We start from the raw sequence: 23,134 nt of genomic DNA on the forward strand, positions 1-23,134 counted from the left end.
GGAAGTCACTCATTTTCATGGCGCGGGATTAAAAAAAACTAAATAAATATAGCGATCGCTTCCACACACATCCAAGCGGTCCATATCATTCAGGAGCATAAAATACCGCGTGTATTATGAAATAAACATGCTTTTTCGTGTCACATGCACTTGAATGGATTAATGGAAGGAGAGAAAGAAGAAGAAGCACAAACAACAACAAATACAAATACATTGAACACCTACGCTTACTAGTAGTATTATTGAATTAAGAACATTTCTGACAAACACGTTTTTTTAAGTTTGAATATGCAAACTTGTTGGTTAAAATAAGTCTATTAAACTTATGTTCAGCTAGCTATTTTTCTTATTTCAAGAAATCAGAGTAAAATTTACTTGGAGCACTGGCAGATAATTTCACTTTTGAGATTTACACTGAAAACAAGAAATTTTCTTTTGTTTTCAAAAACTAGTAGAGAAACATTTTGAAAACTTCCAGAATAAATGTCTGTATTTTACTAGCAAATTTAAATTGCATTATTTGAACACAAATTATATTAACATTAGGGCTGTCAAAATTATCGCGTTAACGGGCAGTAATTAATTTTTAAAAATTAATCACGTTAAAATATTTGACGCAATTAACGCACATGCCCCGCTCAGATTAAAATGACAGTAGTGTAATGTCCGCTTGTTACTTGTTTTTTGTTGTTTGGCGCCCTCTGCTGCTGCTTGGGTCCAAATGATTTTATGAGTTTGGGGAGGGAGCATGGTGTAATGACATCAAAAATGGCGAGCTACTAGTTTATTTTTTGACTGAAAATTTTACAAATTTTAATAAAACAAAAAGATTAAGAGGGGTTTTAATATAAAATTTCTATAACTTGTACTAACATTTATCTTTTAAGAACTACAAGTCTTTCTATCCATAAGATCGCTTTAACAGAATGTTAATGTTAATGCCATCTTGTTGATTTATTGTTATAATAAACAAATACAGTCCTTATTTGAATGTATATATCCATCTTGTGTCTTATCTTTCCATTCCAACAATAATTTACAGAAAAATATGGCATATTTTAGAGATGGTTTGAATTGCGATTAATTACGATTAATTAATTTTTAAGCTGTAATTAACTCGATTAAAAAAATTTAATCGTTTGACAGCCCTAATTAACATACACAAGCAGTATAAACTTGTCAATCATCTCTTAAGTATCCAGGAATGCAAAAAAATAAACATGTCTTAATAGAACCCAAAATTGTCTAAATAAATTAAATACAACAAAAGAAATCTTTGCCAGGGAATAACAAAAATAAATAAAAATGGAGCTTTCTTTCTTTTGTCCATAAGCACAGCCAAACTGAATAAAAATGAAAGCTCCTTTGGGCTGCTTTAGGACCACATAAGCGAAATAAAAATGAAAACTGGGGAGAAGGGGGTAAACCTTGGTACACTAAATTTCTTACAGCTTAGCAGAGTTCACTATATTTGTCACTGTTTAATTAACGTTAACATAATAGAAAACGCATACAGTAGGGCAAATAAGTATTTAGTCAACCACTAATTGTGCAAGTTCTCCCACTTGAAAATATTCGAGAGGCCTGCAATTGTCAACATGGGTAGACCTCAACCATGAGAGACAGAATGTGGAAAAAAAAAAAAGAAAATCACAATGTTTGATTTTTAAAGAAATCATGGTGAAAAATCAGTATTTGGTCGATACCAAAAGTTCTTCTCAATACTTTGTTATGTACCCTTTGTTGGCAATAACGGAGGCCAAACGTTTTCTGTAACTCTTCACAAGCTTTTCACACACTGTTGCTGGTATTTTGGCCCATTCCTCCATGCAGATCTCCTCTAGAGCAGTGATGTTTTGGGGCTGTCGTTGGGCAACACGGACTTTCAACTCCCTCCACAGATTTTCTATGGGGTCGAGACCTGGAGACTGGCTAGGCCACTCCATGACCTTGAAATGCTTCTTACGAAGCCACTCCTTTGTTGCCCTGGCTGTGTGTTTGGGATCATTGTCATGCTGAAAGACCCAGCTACGTCTTCAATGCCATTGCTGATGGAAGGAGATTTTCACTCAAAATCTCTCAATACATGGCCCCATTCACTCTTTCCTTTACACAGATCAGTCGTCCTGGGACCTTTGCAGAAAAACAGCCCCAAAGCATGATGTTTCCACCCCCATGCTTCACAGTGAGTATGGTGCAATTCAGTATTCTTTTTCCTCTAAACAAGAGAACCTGTGTTTCTACTATAAAGTTCTATTTTGTTTTCATCTGACCATAACACATTCTCCCAGTCCTCCTCTGGATCATCCAAATGCTCTCTAGCAAACCGCAGACGGGCCTGGACGTGTACTTTCTTCAGCAGGGGGACACGTCTGGCAGTGCCGGATATGAGTCCTTGGCGGCAAATTATGTTACTGATAGTAGCCTTTGTTACTTTGGTCCCAGCTCTGTAGGTCATTCACTAGGTCCCTCCGTGTGGTTCTGGGATTTTTGCTCCCCGTTCTCGTTATCATCACGGGGTGAGGAGGGAGTTGAAAGTCCTTGTTGCCCAACGACAGCCCTAAAACATCACTGCTCTATAGGAGATCTGCATGGATGAATGGGGCAATTTACCAGCAACAGTGTGTGAAAAGCTTGTGAAGAGTTACAGAAAACGTTTGGCCTCTGTTATTGCCAACAAAGGGTACATAACAAAGTATTGAGATGAACTTTTGGTATAGACCAAATACTTATTTTCCACTATGATTTGCAAATAAATTCTTTAAAAATCAAACAATGTGATTTTCTGTTTTTTTTTTCCACATTCTGTCTCATGGTTGAGGTTTACTCATCTTGACAATTACAGGCCTCTCTAATATTTTCAAGTGGGAGAACTTGCACAACTAGTAGCCGCTTTGTTTTACAACAATTACGTTTTACGTTACGTACAGCAGGCCATTGCCCGAAAAAAAAACAACTTCTAATATCCCTCCCATGTAACATATTTCTGTTCTGTGAGAATTGCATGTGTGTGTTTGGGGGGGGGGTTGAAGTCATCAGCCAATCAAATTTGCGTTGGAGAAAAAAAAACATTGAATGGCACATTCAGCAAGTGAAAAAGAGGTAAATGTAAGTCTGAAAATAATTCACTTAATAATGGTAGGGTCAATTGTATAGTTACAACATATGGAAAGACAATCTAAAGTAACTACAGGATATAACTGAAGTCATTATACAATGCAAATAAGGTTGCTTAAAAGTTGGTGGGGACAATTTGAGCCGCCTGAAAAGTTGGTAGTTTTTTGTCCCTACCGTCCCTATGCAAACCTACGCCCTTGTTTGGTGTGGACAATAATTTACAATATATAATAATTTTGACACCACTAATTTACAGTGCGGGCTTGCGAGATTTCAACTTGACGACCCCGGAGTGTTGTCTGCCTTTTTTGGCTCCAGTCGTTTTTTTTGTTTGTTTTTGTTTTAGTTGAATAAACAGTTCTTTATTGTACCTCATAGTATCTTGTTTTTAATTTTATTCATTTGACGTTTTCTGTCCTCACTAAATGTGAGGTTTCTCATCTCGACTGACAGCAAACAAGACAGTTGTGCTTTTTGAAGCTTTTTACTTTTGACAATTTGAAAGCTGTAACACACATATGTACACTTATGTTCAAAACGACACGCATCTAACAATAAAACACATGACACAAAACAATTGGTGTTCAAACGTCCATCTAGTCTGATCAGTATGGAAATTTAGTAGATTAAATTTGCCTAATTTGCCTAACAATAGTCTGTTATCTTAAATGCTATGAATGCTAACATCACAATCTCATAGCAAATCGCTCACACGTAACTCCACAAACTAGCTGTAAATTTAATTACAAATGCATACAAAAACATACATTGGCTGAAACAACTTACAGCCTTATGTGGGCCAAACCAGGGAGCAACTATCCTGAGTCTGCTTCTCAGTCATATAGACCCTACCCACGTGACGTCACAACTCCTTCCTCCTGACTGGTGCCGCCCACTTGTCCGTCAACACATCATGTTTACCTGTTACGGCTACGTACATTCCTCCTATTTACGACGTGTTTTTCTGCTCGTTAACAATAATAATCAAAGTGGTGAAGGCGTGTGTGGCGGTCGGTTGCAATAACAGAGAAGATAGACGGAGAAGACGGAGAGACTTGAAGTTCTACCGGATTCCGAGAGACCCGGAGAGAAGAGAGCGAGATGGGCTGCTGCAATTCGACGAGAAAACTGGGCTCCAAACGATTACCACAGATTATGTAGTAGTCATTTTATATCTGGTAAGATGCATTTAATATATATTTAGAGGGTTTTGGGCTGACAACCACAATTAAGATCATTGCTAGGCTAATCGCCGACAACATACACGTATGTATGTAGTGAGATTGCTATCGCTAAACCATATAAACATTAAAAGCCCTAACTCCATTGACAAACGACATGAAATATATTGGACTTGACAGTGGATGTTAGCAATAACAAAAGATTTTGAATTGAAAATTTCGCAACTCACCTTTCCAAGCACAAGATAGATTCCTGCCGAATTTTCGTGGACGAGGACCTGTTTCACCCAACCAGCAACGAAGTATTTATAAGCCTCCAAGCTCTTAAAATTTTTCAAACTTTCGTGAGAATAGGCTGATTTTGTGTGGACAAGATAGTTGTACATATCAGGGATGCTAGCAGATGTCAGGCAAATATGGCGGAGACAGCGGGTCGAAAAACATCGATTTAGGCATCAAATATGGATCTGGCGAATGGATAAACTGAAGCTTTTCCACATAACGCCTTTTATGCAACGCATCAAGTGAGTTTACGGCATCCGAAAGCACCGAGTCTTCCACGAAATGCATTATAAATTGCTCGATCAATTGAGACCATTGATAATACAGACACAAAATGACGGACAAGGGGGGGGAACCATACAGCGAGCACGTGATTTTGTGACGTCGGTGGGTAGGGTCTATTTGGTGACAGTCCAGCCAGATCCAACGCTGCCACTAGAGGGCAGTGTATCCTCCATCGTTAAACAAAATACAATATTTTTGGACTTTTTGGGTAGTTATTTTGGGGTACTTAAAGGGTTAATTCCAACTTACACCAAAAGTCGGGTTACGTCGCCAGCGTAGGAAGGGAACTCGGTCATAACCTGGGGACTACCTGTACACAAAAATGGAATTCAGATTAGAAACATCACCTGTCCAAAGAGCATGAGTGCCCTCTTGTGGAGAAAAAAACATTCCCTACTATGAAATGAAAACGATTATACAGTACTAGTATCTCAGTGGAATAAAGAGGGGAAAATGGAATGACTTTAGCTGGTGTAGCCTAAAGTAAGAGAGTGTTTCTTTTTCACAAATCTACTCAAGTAAAAAAAAAAAAATAGCGTGGTAAAATTACTCTTACAATTCCAAAAGTTACTCAAGTAAATGTAACAGAGTCAAGGGTGTAGATTTGCATAAGGACGGTAGGGACATGACACTACCAACTTTTCAGGATGCTCAAGTTGTCCCCACCAACTTTTAAGCAACCCTATTTGCATTATATAATTACTTCAGTTACATAGGTAATTTAGATTCTTTCCACATGTTGTATGGATAGAATGGACCCTACCATTATTAAGTGAATTATGCTCACGCTGACATTTACCCCTTTTCACTTGCTGAATGTTCTAGTCCATTTTTTTCCCTCAAACACACGTTTCATTGGCTGATGACATGATACAAAATACACGTAAAACTTACTCAGACTTTGGTCACTCTATTCTTATTATTGTTATTTTTATTCATATCAATCCCGGCCCAGGTCATTTGGGGGCCCTAAGCAAAATAATGCAAAGGGGCCCATATTTTTGGCCCACCATTTCGCATACTTCAAACTTCTCACCCCAAATGATTGTCAGTACTTACAGTAGATAGCGCCAAACCTTTTTCTAAAAGAGGACAGAAAGAAACAAAATAGAATATAAATTAAACAATTGCCAGATTGGGGGCCCCCTAGTGCTCAGGGGCCCTAAGCAGCTGCATAGTCTGCGTATAGGCTGGGCTGGCCCTGTTCTTATTATATTAACTCTACTTTTGATTGAAAATTTTACACATTTTATTAAAACGAAAACATGACGAGGGGCTTTAATATAAAATTACTATAACATTTATCTTTTAAGAACTACAAGTCTTTCTATCCGTGGTTCACTTTAGCAGAAAGAATGTTACTAATGCCATTTGTGGATTTATTGTTATAATAAATAAATACAATACTTACGTATGTACAGTATGTTGTATGTATATATCCGCCTTATGTCTTATCTTTCCATTCCAACAATAATTTACAGAAAAATACAGCATATTTTAGAGATGGTTTAAATTACGATTAATTAATTTTTAAGCTGTGATTAACTCGATTAAAAATTTTAATCGTTTGACAGCCCTAGTAAAAAGATGTCAATGTTGTGGAGGTGGGGAACACACCACGAATATTGCTACCTAAAGTTCAACCTGCGTCAGCGTTAGCATAACATTAAACTGTATGAATTTGCTAACCTACAAAACTCGGGTAGGAAGCTGCTTAGAGAGAAGCGTCCTTCAGTATGTTTTCTACTGTTAATGTTAATTAAACTGTGAGAAATGTAATGAACCAAGGTTTACCCCCTTCTCCCCAATTTTCATTTTTATTTTATTTATGTGGTCTTAAAGCAGCCCAAAGGAGCCTCGGTTGTGTTTGTGGACAAAATTGTTTAGTAGAATTTAAATTCTGTTCAATATTGCAATTTAAATTTGCTAATCAAAAGAAAAAACTTTTTCAAAAAATGTTTTTCGAGTAGTTTTTGAAAACAAAGGTTTGAATCGAACGATGTATCACTTGAACTAATACATATGAAAGTTATTATACGTCACGAAAGATTTACTTTGCGTTGATCATCTTGCCTATCAATTAATTAGGATCATATTTGTGAGAAATGTATCTCTGACCCCCGTACGCACAATTTGTTCGGTCTTATTAATGTCTCGTCCCCATCAAAAAGTGTACATGCAGGTTATGCTGTTATATCGTCCCTACCAATGCTGAAATCAAACCTATGCTTTTGAACAGAGTAAATGTAAAGCCAGGGCCCCCTCTGCCCATAAGCGGATTTTAAGGGGGTGTCCGAAAAGTGTCATTGCATGTAATTGACTTTCCTATATATATAAAAGTTGTAAAGCAATAAAACAGCAACAAAAATTAATGAAATGAAAAAAATATATAGATGAAAGGTCAAAATTATTTTTCGAGCACCTTAGACGGTCATTTGCTTTGCATATAATTATAAAATTATAATTAAAAAAAATAAAGATAAAAAAAAATTAAAAAATAATAATAAATATATATAAAATTGGGAAAAAAATATTTAAAAAATGATTTTTTTTCTATGATCGAAAATATTTTTTTGGATTGAAGCAACTTTTTGGGGGGATTGAATGATTTAGACACAAATGTCCTAATCATAATATGGCCCAAACACAAAAAGGATTGCTTCAATCAAAGTGTGCTCAAATGCAAATTTTTCAATCTCCAATATGTTTTTGCATTCAGAAACTTTTTCTATGATTGAAATTTTTCTTTTTTTGATTGAAGTGATTTTCTTTTTGAAAATCTATTTTTTTAAAGCAACTTATTTTTGACTGAATAATAAAAACAAAAATATCCTAGCCAAAATGTGGCCCAAAAACAAATCAACATTACTTCAATCAGAAAAGTTGTGTCAATCAAATAAAATAAAAAAAGTTGAATTTAATCCAAAAAAAAAAAAAAAAAATAACAATCAAAGAAAAATAGCTTTCACGTGCATTTTTTGGGGAGAGTTTCAAATTTATTTTTGCATTTGAACACATTTTTAAATTGAATGATTTTATTTTATATAATATTAATTTTATTTTTGATTGAATAATTAAGACACAAATCTACCTCTATATGGCTCCGCCCAGGGGATGCAATTTTTGACTGGGGTAACTTCAATCAAAAAAAGTTGCTTCATCAAAAAAAAAAAAAAAACCTGACTTCAAAAAAAAAAAAAAAAAAAAAAATCAAAGAAAAAGAGTTTTCAAATGCATTTTTTTTTAGTTTCAATTTTATTTTTGCATTCAAACACATTTTTTTTTTTATTGAAGCGACATTTTTTTTTGGTTGACTATTAAAGCCACATATACCTCCATATGGCTCCGCCCAGGGGATACAATTTTTGACTGGGGTAACTACATTGGCATGACACCGGTGGGCGTACCATATTCAATGGATGACCACCTTGGCGAAAAGTATTGCCTAAGCAACCTAATTTAGAATTCCCCTCAAGAATGATGGAAAAAAACGCTCATTCTCAACTTATTATTATAAATATTCTTGCAAGTTAATTTTATTGCTGCAACTGCGTTTCGGGGTCATCCTCCCTGCCCCAAAAATCAAACTCCGCCTATCCCTCTGCCGTAGTTTGCCGGATCCGCATGATTAACGATGAAGTGTTGATGCAGTTCCGGCATACGCCATTAGTAGCGCTGTGGTGCCTTTGCTCACTTGCGGTGCCATCCGCGTGACAGTGTGTGACTCTATTCCAACGGAAAATGTGGGCGCGTGCGTGACATACGAACGTTTCGAGAGGCAGGCAGAACTTCTCTTTACTCAAGAAAGCAGGTTTTAAGAAACTTTTACAAGATTTGGACTTTAAACCGGATCACCAGGATGAATGTCCAAGATTCGCCATTCAGTCAGAGAGCGGGCATGTGAGTGTTGAATTATTTCACTTTTATTTACGCTCACGTGCGTCGTCTTGACTAGACGCTTTGTATCTTTTACCCTGGCTCCTTTTCAAGGATCGGTCAAACCGGTTGATATTGTTCACTTGGAATGCTTTTTGAGTACTAAATGAGCACCTAAATGACTGTCGCGCGCACTTAGGTTATTGCGTTTCGTTGAACGGTGTACTTTGTTGTTTTTTTGTCACAGCCGTTCACTTTACGTGACGTAAGAACGGCTGTGTTTGTCTGCTATTACCGTCCTTGTGATTATCAACGAAGCTAGCCGGGCACCATCTCGCTGCTCTGATCTTTGGCAAGCGCGCTTTTTGCTGACGTCATATACGTTGAGTTTGTTTTCGCGAGACATACGTCACCCAAGCCTTTTATAGCAGAACACTTTAAAGTTGGTATTTTTACCTTTGTGTTATGATATTTAGCAAGCAGTATGGTTTCTGAGGTATGTATCACGTTTTACATTGTAAATATGTTCTGTATTTTCTGTAAACATGCGTGTATGCCTTTAAGAGAGCGGAGGGCAGGGGGATCCGCGGGGTCTTAAAAAAAGTGTAAAAATGTCTTGAATCCAAGAATTTGAATTTAAAGCAACAATAGGTAACTTTTCAACCATTATAAAATATTTTCATTAACATTTGTGATGTCTACTGACAACTAGTTGAATGACACCTTTTTTATATCTTTAGGGCAGGGGTCCCCAAACTACGGCCCGCTGGCCCGCCTCCACATTTGGTCCGGCCCCCTGAACAATTTTATTTTTTTTTCCAAAAGTGTTATTTATTTCCTGGCTTTTTTCTGTGAAGAACCCACCGAAGGTTATTTGGTTATTATCTATTTCAATAATAGTGTTGTTATTATTTATTATTATCTAATATTATATTTAGGGCTGTCAAATGATTAAAAATTTTAATCGCGTTAATCGCAGCTTAAAAATTAATTAATTGTAATTATTCGCAATTCAAACCATCTATAAAATATGCCATATTTTTCTGTAAATTATTGTTGGAATGGAAAGATAAGACACAAGACGGAAATATACATTCAACATACTGTACATAAGTACTGTATTTGTTTATTATAACAATAAATCAACAAGATGGCATTAACATTATTAACATTCTGTTGAAGCGATCCATGGATAGAAAGACTTGTAGTTCTTAAAAGATAAATATTAGTACAAGTTATAGAAATTTTATAGTAAAACCCCTCTTAATATTTTCGCTTTGATAAAATTTGTAAAATTTTCAAACAAAAATTTAAACTAGTAGCTCGCCATTGTTGATGTCAATAATTACTCAATGCGCATGGTGCTGAAACCCATAAAATCAGTCGCACCCAAGCGCCAGCAGAGGGCGCCAAAACACCCAAAAAAACACAAGTAACAAATGGACATGACATTGCTGTCATTTTAATCTGAGCGGGGCATGTGTGTTAAATGCGTCAAATATTTTAACGTGAGTAATTAAAAAAATTACCGCCTCTTAACGCGATAATTTTGAAAGCCCTAGTTATTTTTATTTCATGTACTTTTGTTCCCTGAAGAATTCTGAAAGGGTTATTTGATTGTGGCTTTCTGAAAAAGAATACATTTTTACATTTAGGCACTCCTGCAATCGGCACACTTTTTCTGTTACAAACTGACACGGCCCCTCATCAGAGAAGAGAAAAGTTATGTGGCCCTCACAGGAAAAAGTTTGGGGACCCTTGCTTTAGGGGGTCTGTATGGCTTTCACCGGCACTAATTAACTTTGAGGAGAGTAGCAGGAAACCTATAGTATAAAGTATAAAGTATAGTATAAAATATAAAACTATTTTGGTTGTGGCGACTCTTAGCCATTTCTTCATGTTGTCCTACCATGTCAAGATGATTTCCAAATTGTCTTTTTTTACGGATTTTGATGAGTAATGCCACTCTCGCTCCACTGTTGTTTTGGTTGGATAAAGTGTATAATGGAAGTGGAAAGCAGAAATGTGGAAGTACCTCGGAAACTTGTCTATATATCTAAAGTACGGTATTTTTTAATTATACTTTGGGGGAAAAAGTGTAAACAACATGTCTTATATACAGAGGTGGGTAGAGTAGCCAAAACTTTTACTCAAGTAAAAGTAGCGTTACTTCAAAATAATATTACTCAAGTAAAAGTAGTCGTCCAAAAAATGTACTCAAGTACAAGTGAAAAAGTATTTGGTGAAAAGAATACGCAAGTAATGAGTAACATTGTGAGTAACTGCTTATATTTTTGTTATTTTTTTTGAACAATGGTATTTTACTTCTGAGAAAAAAGATATCTATATGGACTATTGTTATAATACTGTAAAATAACACATTACATAACCACATTAAGCCAAAGAAATGCAAAAATAATAATAATAATTGAATTCCGACGAGATGAAAAAAAAATACAGAAATGAAGGATAATTCGTCCAAACAGCATGACTGCCCTCTGGTGGAGAAAATAGTTCCGAGTTTGAATAGTGAAGAGTTAGTACATAATTACTATTTTGAAATTAAAAGGATCATATATCCGTTTTCCGTGGTCAATCGGTGCCAAATAAAAACTGGGAGAGAGTTTAAAGTCCGCGTTTTCTAGTCATGTTGATGTCAAATAATTTTTTACGGTGCTTTAAAGACACCACGTGATTGAACAGGCTGGCGTGAAGACAGCAAGCTTGCGTCTGATTGGTATAATGGATAGAGCTGGGAATCTTTGGGCACCTAACGATACGATTACGATTCAGAGGCTACGATTCGATTATAAAACGATTATTGATGCACCCCCCTCCTTTTTTTTTTTTTTTTTTTTTTTTTTTATGTTTTTGTACATTAGTTCCAAAATTGTTCAAAAATACTCTCAGGCTAAACCAAACTACTATTTCAGTATCAAGTTAACATATAGCAGTAAACAAATATACAAAAATAACAGTAAATAAAAAACTCCAGTCCCCATTCTGTATCAGCAGCTTTAAACTACATTCAATTTAATCTTGTGAATCAACCGTTAAAGTTGTTGAAATTACTCCCGTTATTCCATAATTTCCCTTTTGTCTACTTTCGACATGTGAAAGTTTTAAAAACTATTTTAAAAATAGATTCAAGTCAATATTTTACCGATTTAGGAGTATTTTAGATAAAAAGTTAATTTGGTTTGCTTGGAAGTTTCGCTACAACAGCCTTGCAGGGAAGTGTACTGCTTTAAGATGGCGGCCGTTTACTAAGCCCGCATCTAGCTTTTTGTAGGTGTGCTGCTAACGCTACTGAATATATATTGCATCTAGTCCTATATAAATGATATCTACCGTAACATTATGTGGATGTACTTTGTAGCAGTTTTTCGGCAGCAGTCAGGTATGTTGTTGTTTTTTTTTATCTCGTGGCATGAGTTGAGCTAGAGCCGTGAGTTGAGCATTGGCATTACCTGTGGGGCCGGGTAATGAGAAGCATGATGTTTAGCTACTCTCGCTCCGTTCCTCATTGACTGCGCGGCGCGCTGAGTGTGTTGTACTTCCGCTTTACTTGGCATATTTCAATAATCGGAATTTGGATAATAATAATCTAATAATCGAATAATCTAAGAATCGGAAATTTTGCACACCTCTAATAATGGAGTCATGTGACTATTGTTGCGACGTCTCATTGGTGAAATCCGTAGAGCTACCCTGGTAATACACAAGGCACGTCTCTACTTTTGGCATCGCTGACAAAAACAAAACAAAACATCTAATATGTAGGATAAAGAGGAAAAATGTAATGACTCTAGTGTAGCTCAAAGTAGCAGAGTAAGAGTAGTGTGGTTTTCTTCACAAATCTAATCAAGTAAAAAGTAAAGCTTAGTAAAACTTCAACTGTCTGACAGACGGCCTCAGGTTTTCCTGCAAAACTTTTGAACTCATTCTTCCCTTAATGATTGCACGTTGTCCAGGCCCTGAGGCAGCAAAACAGCTTCAAATGATGATGCTTCCTCCACCACGCTTCATGGTGGGGATGAGGTGTTGATGTTGGTGAGCTGTTCAGTTTTTCCTCCACACATGACGTTGTGTGTTACTCCCAAACAATTCAACTTCGGTTTCACCAGTCCACTAAATAATGCTTGTGGAGTGTTCAAGTGCCTTTTTGCGAACATTGAACGAGCAACAATGTTTTTTTGTTTGACAATCCTTCTTATCAAGACAGTTCTTACAAGGTGTGTTTTGTAGTGGGCAGGGTAGCTTTAAACCACTCATTAGTAATTGGGCACATACCTGACTAGGGCTGCAGCTATCGATTATTTTAGTAGTCGATTAATCGATGAACTAGTTAGTTCGAATAATCGAGTAATCGGATAAGGAACATGAAAAATTAAATTACCTGAGCTGAGCCACATATGGTATATAATAAGGATCTCTGTACAACAAAAGAACAATTGGCTAACTTACATAGCAAAAGTCCGCCAGCTTAAATGCGATAAAATGCTAACGTTTAAAAAAAAAAAAATTATTTACAATGCTCCTAACAAATGGTTCGGACACATAGTCCCACAAAAAACTGCTAAATATACCTATAAACTACATTACGAATGCATTAAAAAACATGAGCTCAAACAAAAACTTGGCTTACGTTGGTCTGAACAGAGAGCAGTTGGATTCAGCCATGTCAAATGAGGCAGACCGGTGGGTAGTGTATCCACCCTAATCTTTAAAACGAAATGCAAACACTTTCAAAATAAACTATTACAACGCCACTTTAAACGAATACTCGAAGCAACAAAATTTAATTCGAATATTTTTTTTCTAATCGAATATTCGAGTTGATCGATTAATTGTTGCAGCACTATACCGGATTTAAAATTTTTTGGTAAAAATTGGTTTCAATTGCTCTTTAAGTCTCCTTAGGTAGAGTGTTCACTCACTTATTTTCCCCCTTCTGTCATTGTTTGCATGTTATCCTCATAAAATATGAAAACCTATACTGTATGTTAAAGAGCGTACGGCATGAGAAAAAAAGTCTTAAATAGCATTATTATGTGAATTAGAATCATATTTTGAGACGATTCGACTATATACAACAATTTAGCAAAACGCAGATGACGAGAAATTAGTCTTTTAATCTGCCGGTTAGCCACGCCTACCATTATAGGGCTTTAGCGTCCCCAACAGGTGGATGACGTCAGCGGGAGAATGGGCTCATCGGTTTTACTATTCAGCCCATTGAGGGGGAATTATTCAGAACGAGGAAAACGCGACGAAGAGAGCTGCAAAATATCATTGTTTCAGTCTCTCTACTCCAATATTTTTACAGGATATTCTTTTTATCCAAGTATTTTTACCCAATAGCTAAATAAATGGCTTGAGAAGAACCAGTCAGCCCGTCGAGGGAGAAACTATTCACAACGAGGAAAACGCGACGAAGAGATCTGCAAAATGTCATTGTTTCTGTCTCTTTACTTCAGTATTTTTACAGGATATTCTTTTTATCCAAGTATTTTCCCCAACTGCTAAATAAATGGCGTGGTCATGACAAATAAGTCTTGTGCTAAATGGAATATGAAATAATAAAAATACACTTATTCAGGACGACATGGCAAAATTACTCCATAATGGTCAAAACTGTCGACTTCACTTTTACTGTCGCACCTCCCGAACGATATTTGATGACACCTAAATCGGACATATGTCATTTCCCTTCCCCGGCTTCGGAGAATGTAAACAAACCCAAGAGGCGTGACAGCTAGCCGACATGCTAACCCGAACCGAGTGATGTTTCAAAGTCTTCGAAGCGGAAAATCATACATAACTAGCCAAGGTTATTTGACACGACCGGGTTGTCGATAGTCTTTGCGGATCGGCAAACCGCCCGGCGGAGAGCAATTTACAGCTCGTTCCCCGGAGGAGGGCGGCTGCAGTTGTTGTGCAGCTAATGTGCATGAGGAGAGCTTTTTACATGCCTATCAATGATCAAACGTAAGTAGTCCTTTATTTAAAGAAAGTTTGTAGTGTTTACCTTGTAATCGCTGTATTCATATTTGACAAAACAAGATGTTTACTCACTTCCTCGTAAGTCCAATAGCCCCACGGTAGTAGGGCTTGTTTTGGCCAATATCCACGGTGAATGGGAACCTTTTGAAACTCCAAAAAGGCGCACACGCCTCTCCCTCATACAGCAAGATTTTTCTGCAGCCGTCTGGCTGGCGTGATGCGAAAAATAAACGTATTAATCCACAAAATCAGATGAATCCTTAGTCCTCATACACAACAGTACGCTGTATAGTGAAGAGGACACCTTCATCCGTACACGTCACAGCGCCCTCCTCCTCAATGCAAGACCGAAGCCGGAAGTCACTCATTTTCATGGCGCGGGATTAAAAAAAACTAAATAAATATAGTAGAGCTGAAACGAATACTCGAGCAACTCGAGTAACTCGAGTTTAAAAACTGATCCGAGTAATTTTATTCACCTCGAGTAATCGTTTATTTTGACAGCTCTAAGCATCACGTTTTGCTCGGACTACTTTTAATGCGGGACAACGCGCTGATGTCACGTGCGTAGAGGAAGAAGCAAAAAAAAAAAACTGCAGCCGACAGCCGCTACAAACGACGCCGACGTTGCTAAATACTAGCCCACACGATGCTTCGTTGGTAGCAGGTAGCGTCTGATGAGTCTCATAGAGATCACATGTATGTTGAACTAGATGCGCATTGACAGACTCGGCCGCGTCTGGGCAGCGTTAGTAAACAGCCGCTATGTTAAAGCAGTAGAGCGCTAAGCGCTAGTAAAGAACGCTAAAGCACTAATAAATAAGATTAATGTTACTGTGACTAGCTCACGTAACGTTAGCCCTGCGGAGGGCTAGGTTTCTATTAATTATGACCACTTTCGATGCGTGGCTAACGTGTCTTGCATACAGGCTTTAACATAACATAGCGTTGTGGAGTGATGAGGATGTAAAATAAAAACTCAATAATGCCAACTATCAATTTTAGCTCAGTAGTCATTGCTGGATAAAACACCAAGTAGCACTAGTCCCTAATGTGCTCCAATACAGCCTGTATACTACATTTATTTTGAACACTGCAAAAACTCAAAACAGTGGGGAGAACAAGTATTTGATACACTGCCAATGGGTTTTGCCATTGACTGTGTATCAAATACTTGTTCTCGCCACTGTATATATCTGTATATATTTTTTTTAATAAGGTCTAAAGGTTTTTTGAGTGAAAGCAGTGAATTAGTCTTTTTTTATTCTAGTTACGTCTGAGACGCAATTGTTGGCTGTTTTCAACAATATACATCGAAAATAAAGACATTGATTGACTGAAAATGGTTCAAGATTAGATATAATGTCTTGTTTTCTCATGTATATTTATAATTGCTCTTCACCTAAAAATTTATTTGTTTTATCCGATTACTCGATTCATCGATAGAATTTTCAGTCGATTACTAAAATATTCGATAGCTGCAGCCTTAAAATATAGCGATCGCTACCACACACATCCAAGTGGTCCATATCATTCAGGAGCATAAAATACCGCGTGTATTATGAAATAAACATGCTTTTTCGTGTCACATGCACTTTAAAGCAGACACTGTTTTTTCATCAGTGTGATTTTGACAAATTTTATGCAGAAATGTGAGAAATTCCAAAAGGTTCAGATACCTTTTTATACCACTGTAAATCTGATAAATTCATTGAACACATTTTTTGTTGGGGGGAGTGGAGTGATACTTCGCGGATTTTCAATTATCAGGGCAGATTCTGGTCCCCATCAATCGCGACAAACGAGGGTTCACTGTATATCGTCCCTACCAATTTTGAGACCGAACCTACCCACTTGGTTTGTGTGGTCTGTTTTGAGTGGGCACCACATGGGCCAACTGTCAACTCACAATGGTGTCTTTGTTGAATACAACAAGTGTCGCAGTGAGCGCGATTTTATGATGCAAACGCGCAGCAACTGGGTTGGGAATGAATACGTACTGCAAGCAAGTCTCCCGAATGTTGTGGCTGCGAGTCCGCCAGCTGTCAGACTCCCGTTCCCTCCTCTCCTTCCTCCAATAGATTTGAAGCGACCGGACCGAGTGGGAGGATCAGCAGCCATAGCCATCCTTGTGGCTTTGTCCGCCCGGGAAGCCATTTTGGAAGACTCGGGTTTGTTGTGCACTCTCTGCACAAGCCTCACTTTCTCAAGTTTCGCTTTTGCTAAGGAGAAAAAGAGCCACCGCCGCTAATAAAAGGACGTTTTGTACTCTTCCGGAATGCGACTAGCAACTATGGATATTGTCCATTTGGGAGATTCGCTGTAGGATGACGAGAGCGTACACGGACTCTCTTTCCACGGGCAAGTTGACGTACACGACGCCTGGTTTAATGTGAAATTTTGGCCCCGAAACATGCTTTTTTTCCCCCCCGTCGCAATTGTAAGTCAGTGTGGCTCGTCTAAAATTAGCACGGTGGGAATGTAAGCCATGTCGCCGTGTGCAGCTGTTAGCTATTCGGTGGCGAATGGACGCCGCGCCGTTGAGGCCGCTTGACTGCCTCGCAGGTGTTTTGGCGTAAAAGGGACGAGCAAAGCTGACGTTTGGAGTTTGACACACAACACTTGATAGGGTGTCGGTGTGTGGCACGTTTAGCCTCAATACGAGTGCGTGTGAATGAGAGAGTAGCGCCGTTCAACCTGTCTCTTTATGCTGGAATACTGGACGCGCATGCAGTGGTATTTAGGTTGTGTGCTTTGCTTGGCAGGGAATCAGACTCAAAGAGAGACCCGATTCGGTTAAAGAGCCGCCCCCCATTGCCCAGCTTTTGGATCTTTGCTGCAGCTTATCCGTCTTTTGGGCTCAAGGGTCCCGGTTTGAAACAATTATGAGCTGAGACTTTAGCGCTGGGATTTTGAGGATGCCAGCCATCTGTTTGTTTGCATTTGTGTCCGCGCCAAATGAAAATCTCCAAGAAAGCGTGAGTAACTTCATCCAACCAAAGTCTTTCTTGTTTGCTGTCTGTGGGGACGCTTGCTTTTGAGTAGAGTTCAGATCCAGCTTGGTCCAAGGATTTCTGCTATTTTCAACTCTCTGACCTTGTTTTTTTACCTGACCGTCAGGTTTTGGTGTCTTGAAGGTCGTCTTCTAAATTGGTTTTGAAAGTGTTGTTTGTTTGTCCATCCGTCACGTTGAGCTGGACATACACTGTATGATTTCAAGGCCAATCTTGTATACTAGCATTAGAATGTGTACTGTTGCAGACAATCAAAAAAAATTGAGACAATGTCCCAACCGTTTGACATCAGTACCTAATGGATACAGTTTCGAACACGGGTGGGCAAACTAGTCCGTAGTGGGTCCTGGTCTTTGTTTCAACTGATCCAGAACACAGAGGTTTCTGCTGGAACAAGGAGCGCCTGGTGATAAGTAGAGTTGTCCGATAATGACTTTTTAACCAATAATCGATATCCCGATATTTTCCAAGTCCCAAAATCCAATTATCAATTAATTAGTCAATTAGCATACCTGCTGTGCTAAACTGTGACCGGCCTTTGTACAAAGGCAGGATTACGGCTGCAGTTGTCGATAATGAATTACCCATAGACTTCATAATGTATTGACGGGACGCGGGGGCCGATTCATAGGGGGCCTATCTCTGTCAAAGCTGACCGAGTGGGAACACAAAGCTTTTTTCATTGAAAATTCTTGTGAATACATGCTTAAATCTCTGAATTCTTTATAGATATGGATGTAAAAAAGTCTCGATTCTTGTTAAAAAGTAGGAAAAAAAGGTGCCGGTGGCGTTTATTTTATGAAAATATTACGAACTATGAGGCTAGTCACTAGGGAAATTAGTGGTCGACTGTGTTATATCCATATCTATAAAGAATTCAGGGATTTAAGCATTTATTCACAAGAATTTTCATCGGAAAAACTCTGTTTACATCAGGCGGCCGCTAGCTACATTCACTCACAGACTAGCATTGGACTTTGACGTATTTACGTAAAATAAACGCTAACTGCATGTTTTTTTTTTTTTCGCTTTTAACCAAGAATCACGTCTGTTTTACGTCCATATCTCTAAAGATTTTGGGGATTTAAGCATTTATTCACAAGAATTTTCAACGTAAAATCTCTCTGCAGCAGGCGACCACTAGCTACATTCACTAACAGACTAGCATTGTACTTCGACATATTTCCGTAAAATAAATGCAAACTGCAAGTTTTTTTTTTTGTTGCTTTTAACCAAGAATCGAGAATGTTTTATGTCCATATCTGTAAAGAATTTGGGGATTTAAGCATTTATTCACCAGAATTTTCACCGGAAAAGCTCTGTTTACATTCGGCGGCTACCAGCTACATTCACTAACAGACTAGCATTGTACTTCGACATACTTACGTAAAATAAACGCTAACTGCACATTTTTTTGTTTTGCTTTAAACCAAGAATCGCGACTGTTTTACGTCCATGTCTATAAGGAATTGGAGTATTTGAGCGTTTATTCACAAGAATTTTCACCGGAAAAGCTCTATTTACATCAGGCGGCTGCTCGCCACATTCAAAAACAGACTAGCATTGTACTTTGACATATTTACGTAAAATAAATGCTTACTGCACTTTTTTTTTTTTTTTTTTGCTTTTAACCAAGAATCGAGACTGTTTTACGTCCATATCTGTAAAGAATTGGGGGATTTAAGCATTTTTTGACAATTTTCAGCGAAACTAGCTCTTTGTCTGTGATTCCACTCGATCAGCTTTGACGGAGATAGGCACCCTATGTCCCGTCAATACATTATGAAGTCTATGACTCTAATTAAACGACTACTTGAAGCAGCAAAATTTGCTTCGAAGATTTTTTTCTAATTGAATTACTCGAGTTATTCGATTAATTGTTGCAGCACTGTATTGGACAACTCTAGTGAAAAGAAAAGGTTTCCTCTTGATGCGTTGGAACCAAAAAACCAGCACCCACTGCGGAATATTTTGCCCACCCCTGCTTTAGAAGTACTTTTTCCCCCTCGTTTTCCCTTTTCCACCTAAGAATAGCGACCCGGCATGATTGAAATCATCATCGGTCCAGCTTTACTCATTAGTCCCATGTCAAGCAATCTTTGTGGGCATTGTTTTTGAATAACAAATTGACTTTGCCATCTACTACGTGGCCTAAAGTCTTAGTGTAAACAGCCTTTAACGTGTCGACATTTGCAGCCTATACACGAAACATCGACTGGCTCGAATGGAATTTCAGTGCTTCGGCTGCAATTAGTGACAACTTCTTGGCTGTAACCATTTGTGCTGACCTAGCTTGTAACTACAGGTTCCACTGTGAGAGGAACAACTTCCCCGCCCAGTGCTTTTCCCGCCCGTTTGCCTCGAGAGAGAGAGGAAAATAAGCCTCGGCTCCACCCCTTTGGTTTCATAACACCGTGTTCTCTGTGTGGGGAGCTCGCACAAGTCGTAAAGTAGCTTCAGCCCGGAGGAGGCCGGAGGACTCAGATGCTCCGATCGCCACTCGCTCGGGACCGGAAGGGGTCGCGACCTGTCGTTCGTGGCGGTCGACGGCGCGGCAACATGCAGGAAGAGGTTAGGACTGGCGCAATCAGTTTCATTATTGTTCCATGTCAAGGACGGTACAGGGTTGTTGAACAGACTTGATTTTGTATGAAGGTGGCGCTGTTTTGTGGATTTTGGCTTGTTGATTTGAATAATTTGAAGTAGAGAGACAGGCTGAACCAGGCTTTGCATTTTTATGTATGCGTGCGTGCGTAGAAGTGAGTTTGTGCTAATCCCACCGCACCGTGTCAGCGTGGGCTGACGCTATCTATCCCTTGCATCCTGACTCTTGCAGTCTAAACAAAGAAGAATGACCATGGATTTTTCCCAACTGCACACATACACGCCACCACAGTGTGCTCCGGAGAACACCGGCTATACCTACTCCCTCAGGTGAGACCTCTGGCGAGCGTCAGAACGGCTACGACGGAGGAACTTGTTGCCCGCCTGTTAACACTCGGCTGCTATTTATTTTGTCGGCAGAGGAAATATTTTTGTCAGTTATCAGCGTTGGCTTTAGGATTCGTCTTGCTTTGACAGATTAGAAACTTCCACAAATTCCTCTCGCCGAATAACTTCCGCGGTTGGGCTTTTTACGCACGGCCTTGGACTCTTGTTTGTGGTGGGATCAGTTGGGCTTTCACTGTTTTTCAGCACTTCATGAGCTTGCCAAGGAAGCATAGGCAAATCAAATTTTTTTTAATATGTTAAATGTTCTACATGGAATTTTTTTGTGGTAATGAAAAATCCTTGTCTACTCCATGCATGCTCCCTCTGCATCTGCCCTGATGAGCACACAGCGCCCTAACATTTTAACTGAGACTGCCCCAAAAAAAACTTCCTCCCTTCAATATTGTTCAGGTTGTCTGTGTTGTCTGTGCAGGCCCAAATACCTCCCAGCACAGTTTTACCTATTCTCTTGGCAAAACCACCTTTCTAACCCACTGAAGACTTGCTACTGACAATAATCAGTCTTGTGAGCCAGTTTACAGAGCATCCGCCTAGTCTCTTCTTGGCAAAAACACTTTTCTAACACACTTAAGACTTGCTACTAACCATAAACAATCACGTTTGCCGTTTTACCGAGCATCCGCCTAGACTCCTCTTGGCAAAAACATTTTTCTAACCCACTTAAGACTCACTAATAACAATAAACAATGATGTTTGCCCTTTCACCGAGCCTCCCGTCTAGTCTCCTCTTGGCAAAAACGCTTTTCTAACTCATTTAAGTTTTACTACTAACAGTAAATAATCATGGTTGCCGTTTTACTGAGCCCTTGTCTCCTCTTTGCAAAAATAACTTTTCTAACCTACCTAAGACTTGCTACTAACAGTAAATAATCATGTAAGTCGTTTTACCGAGCATCTGCCTAGTCTCCTCTGGGCAAAAACACTTTTCTAACCCACTTAACTAATAAACAATTGACGCTTTCCATTTTACCAAGCCTCCCGTCTAGTCTCCTCTTGGCAAAAACACTTTTCTAATCCATTTAAGATTTACTATTAACAGTAAATAATCACGGTTGCCATTTTACTGAGCCTTTGTCTTGTCTCCTCTCTGCAAAAACATTTTTCTAACACACTTAAGACTTGCTACTAACAGTAAACAATCATGTAAGTCGTTTTAATGGTGTTATACTTGTATAGCGCTTTTCCACCTTTCAAGGCGTGTAACTCCAGGTCACCAGGAGCAATGTGGGGTTCAGTATCTTGCTCAAGGATACTTTGGAGAGTTCATCAGGGCAGAGAATCGAACCCACAGCCTCTGGGTTGGGGGACAACTACTCCACCACTAAGCCACGCCATTCCCATTTTACCGAGCATCCTTCTTGTCTCCTCTTGGCAAAAACACTTTGTAACCCACTTAAGACTTACTACTAACAGTATACAATCACGTTTGCCATTTTACTGTCTTGTCTCCTCTTGGAAAACCTTTTATTACCTACTTAAGGTTTTCAACTAACAGTAAGCAATCACGTTTGCTGTTTTACCAAATCCCCGCCTGGTCTCCTCTTGGCAAAAACACTTTTCTAACCCACTTAAGACTTGCTACGAAAAGAAAACAATCATGTAAGCCGTTTGACTGAGCCTCTGTCTCGTCTGCTCTTGGCAAAAACTTTTCTAACCTACCAAAGACTTGCTACTAACAGTAAACAATCATGTAAGTCGTTTTACCAAGCATCTGCCTAGTCTCCTCTTGGCGAAAACACTTTTCTAACCCACTTAACTCACTACTAATAATAAACAATGACGTTTTCCATTTTACCAAGCCTCCCGCCTGGTCTCCTCTTGGCAAAAACACCTTTCTAACCCATTTAAGATTTACTACTAACGGTAAATAATCACGTTTGGCGTTTTATTGAGCCTCTGTCTTGTCTTGACAAAAACGTTTTAAACCTACTTAAGACTTGCAACTAACAGTAAACAATCAAATTTGCTGTTTTACCAAATCTCCGCCTGGTTTCCTCTTGGCAAAAACGCTTTTAAAACCCACTTGAGACTTGCTACTAACGGTAAACAATCATGTTTTCCATTTCACCGAGCCTCTCTCTAGTCTCCTCTTGGCAAAAGCACTTTTCTGGCCTATTTAAGATTTACTACTAACAGCAAATAATCACGTTTGCCGTTTTACTGAGCCTCTGTCTTGTCTCCTCTTGGCAAAAATGTTTTTAACCTACTTAAGACTTGCAACTTACTGTAAACAATCATGGTTGCTGTTTTACTGAGCATCTGCCTAGTCTCCTCTTGGCAAAAACACGTTTCTAACCCACTTAAGACTTACTACTGACCATAATCAATCTTGTGAGCCAGTTTACTGAGCATCCGCCAAGT

General features: G+C 38.6%; 1 protein-coding gene across 9 annotated transcripts in view; it reads left to right on the forward strand.

The window, feature by feature from the left end:
• The first annotated feature begins 8,590 nt into the window (after positions 1 to 8,590).
• Positions 8,591 to 23,134, forward strand: part of sun1b (Sad1 and UNC84 domain containing 1b) — an 88,786-nt gene continuing 74,242 nt past the window's right edge. The window contains exons 1-2 of one of the 9 annotated variants that reach the window (XM_057860588.1): positions 16,405 to 16,918; positions 20,598 to 20,695. In XM_057860588.1, coding sequence (XP_057716571.1) covers positions 20,613 to 20,695 — 83 coding nt within the window. In that variant the 5' untranslated portion in view covers positions 16,405 to 16,918; positions 20,598 to 20,612. Of the gene's footprint in view, positions 8,766 to 9,119; positions 9,238 to 16,404; positions 17,109 to 17,200; positions 17,384 to 17,422; positions 20,333 to 20,597; positions 20,696 to 23,134 lie in introns of those variants that run through there. The other 8 variants (XM_057860586.1, XM_057860587.1, XM_057860582.1 and 5 more) reach the window with 8 other exon arrangements.

This window comes from Corythoichthys intestinalis, chromosome 16, assembly GCF_030265065.1.
Source record: "Corythoichthys intestinalis isolate RoL2023-P3 chromosome 16, ASM3026506v1, whole genome shotgun sequence".
Lineage (NCBI taxonomy): Eukaryota > Metazoa > Chordata > Actinopteri > Syngnathiformes > Syngnathidae > Corythoichthys > Corythoichthys intestinalis.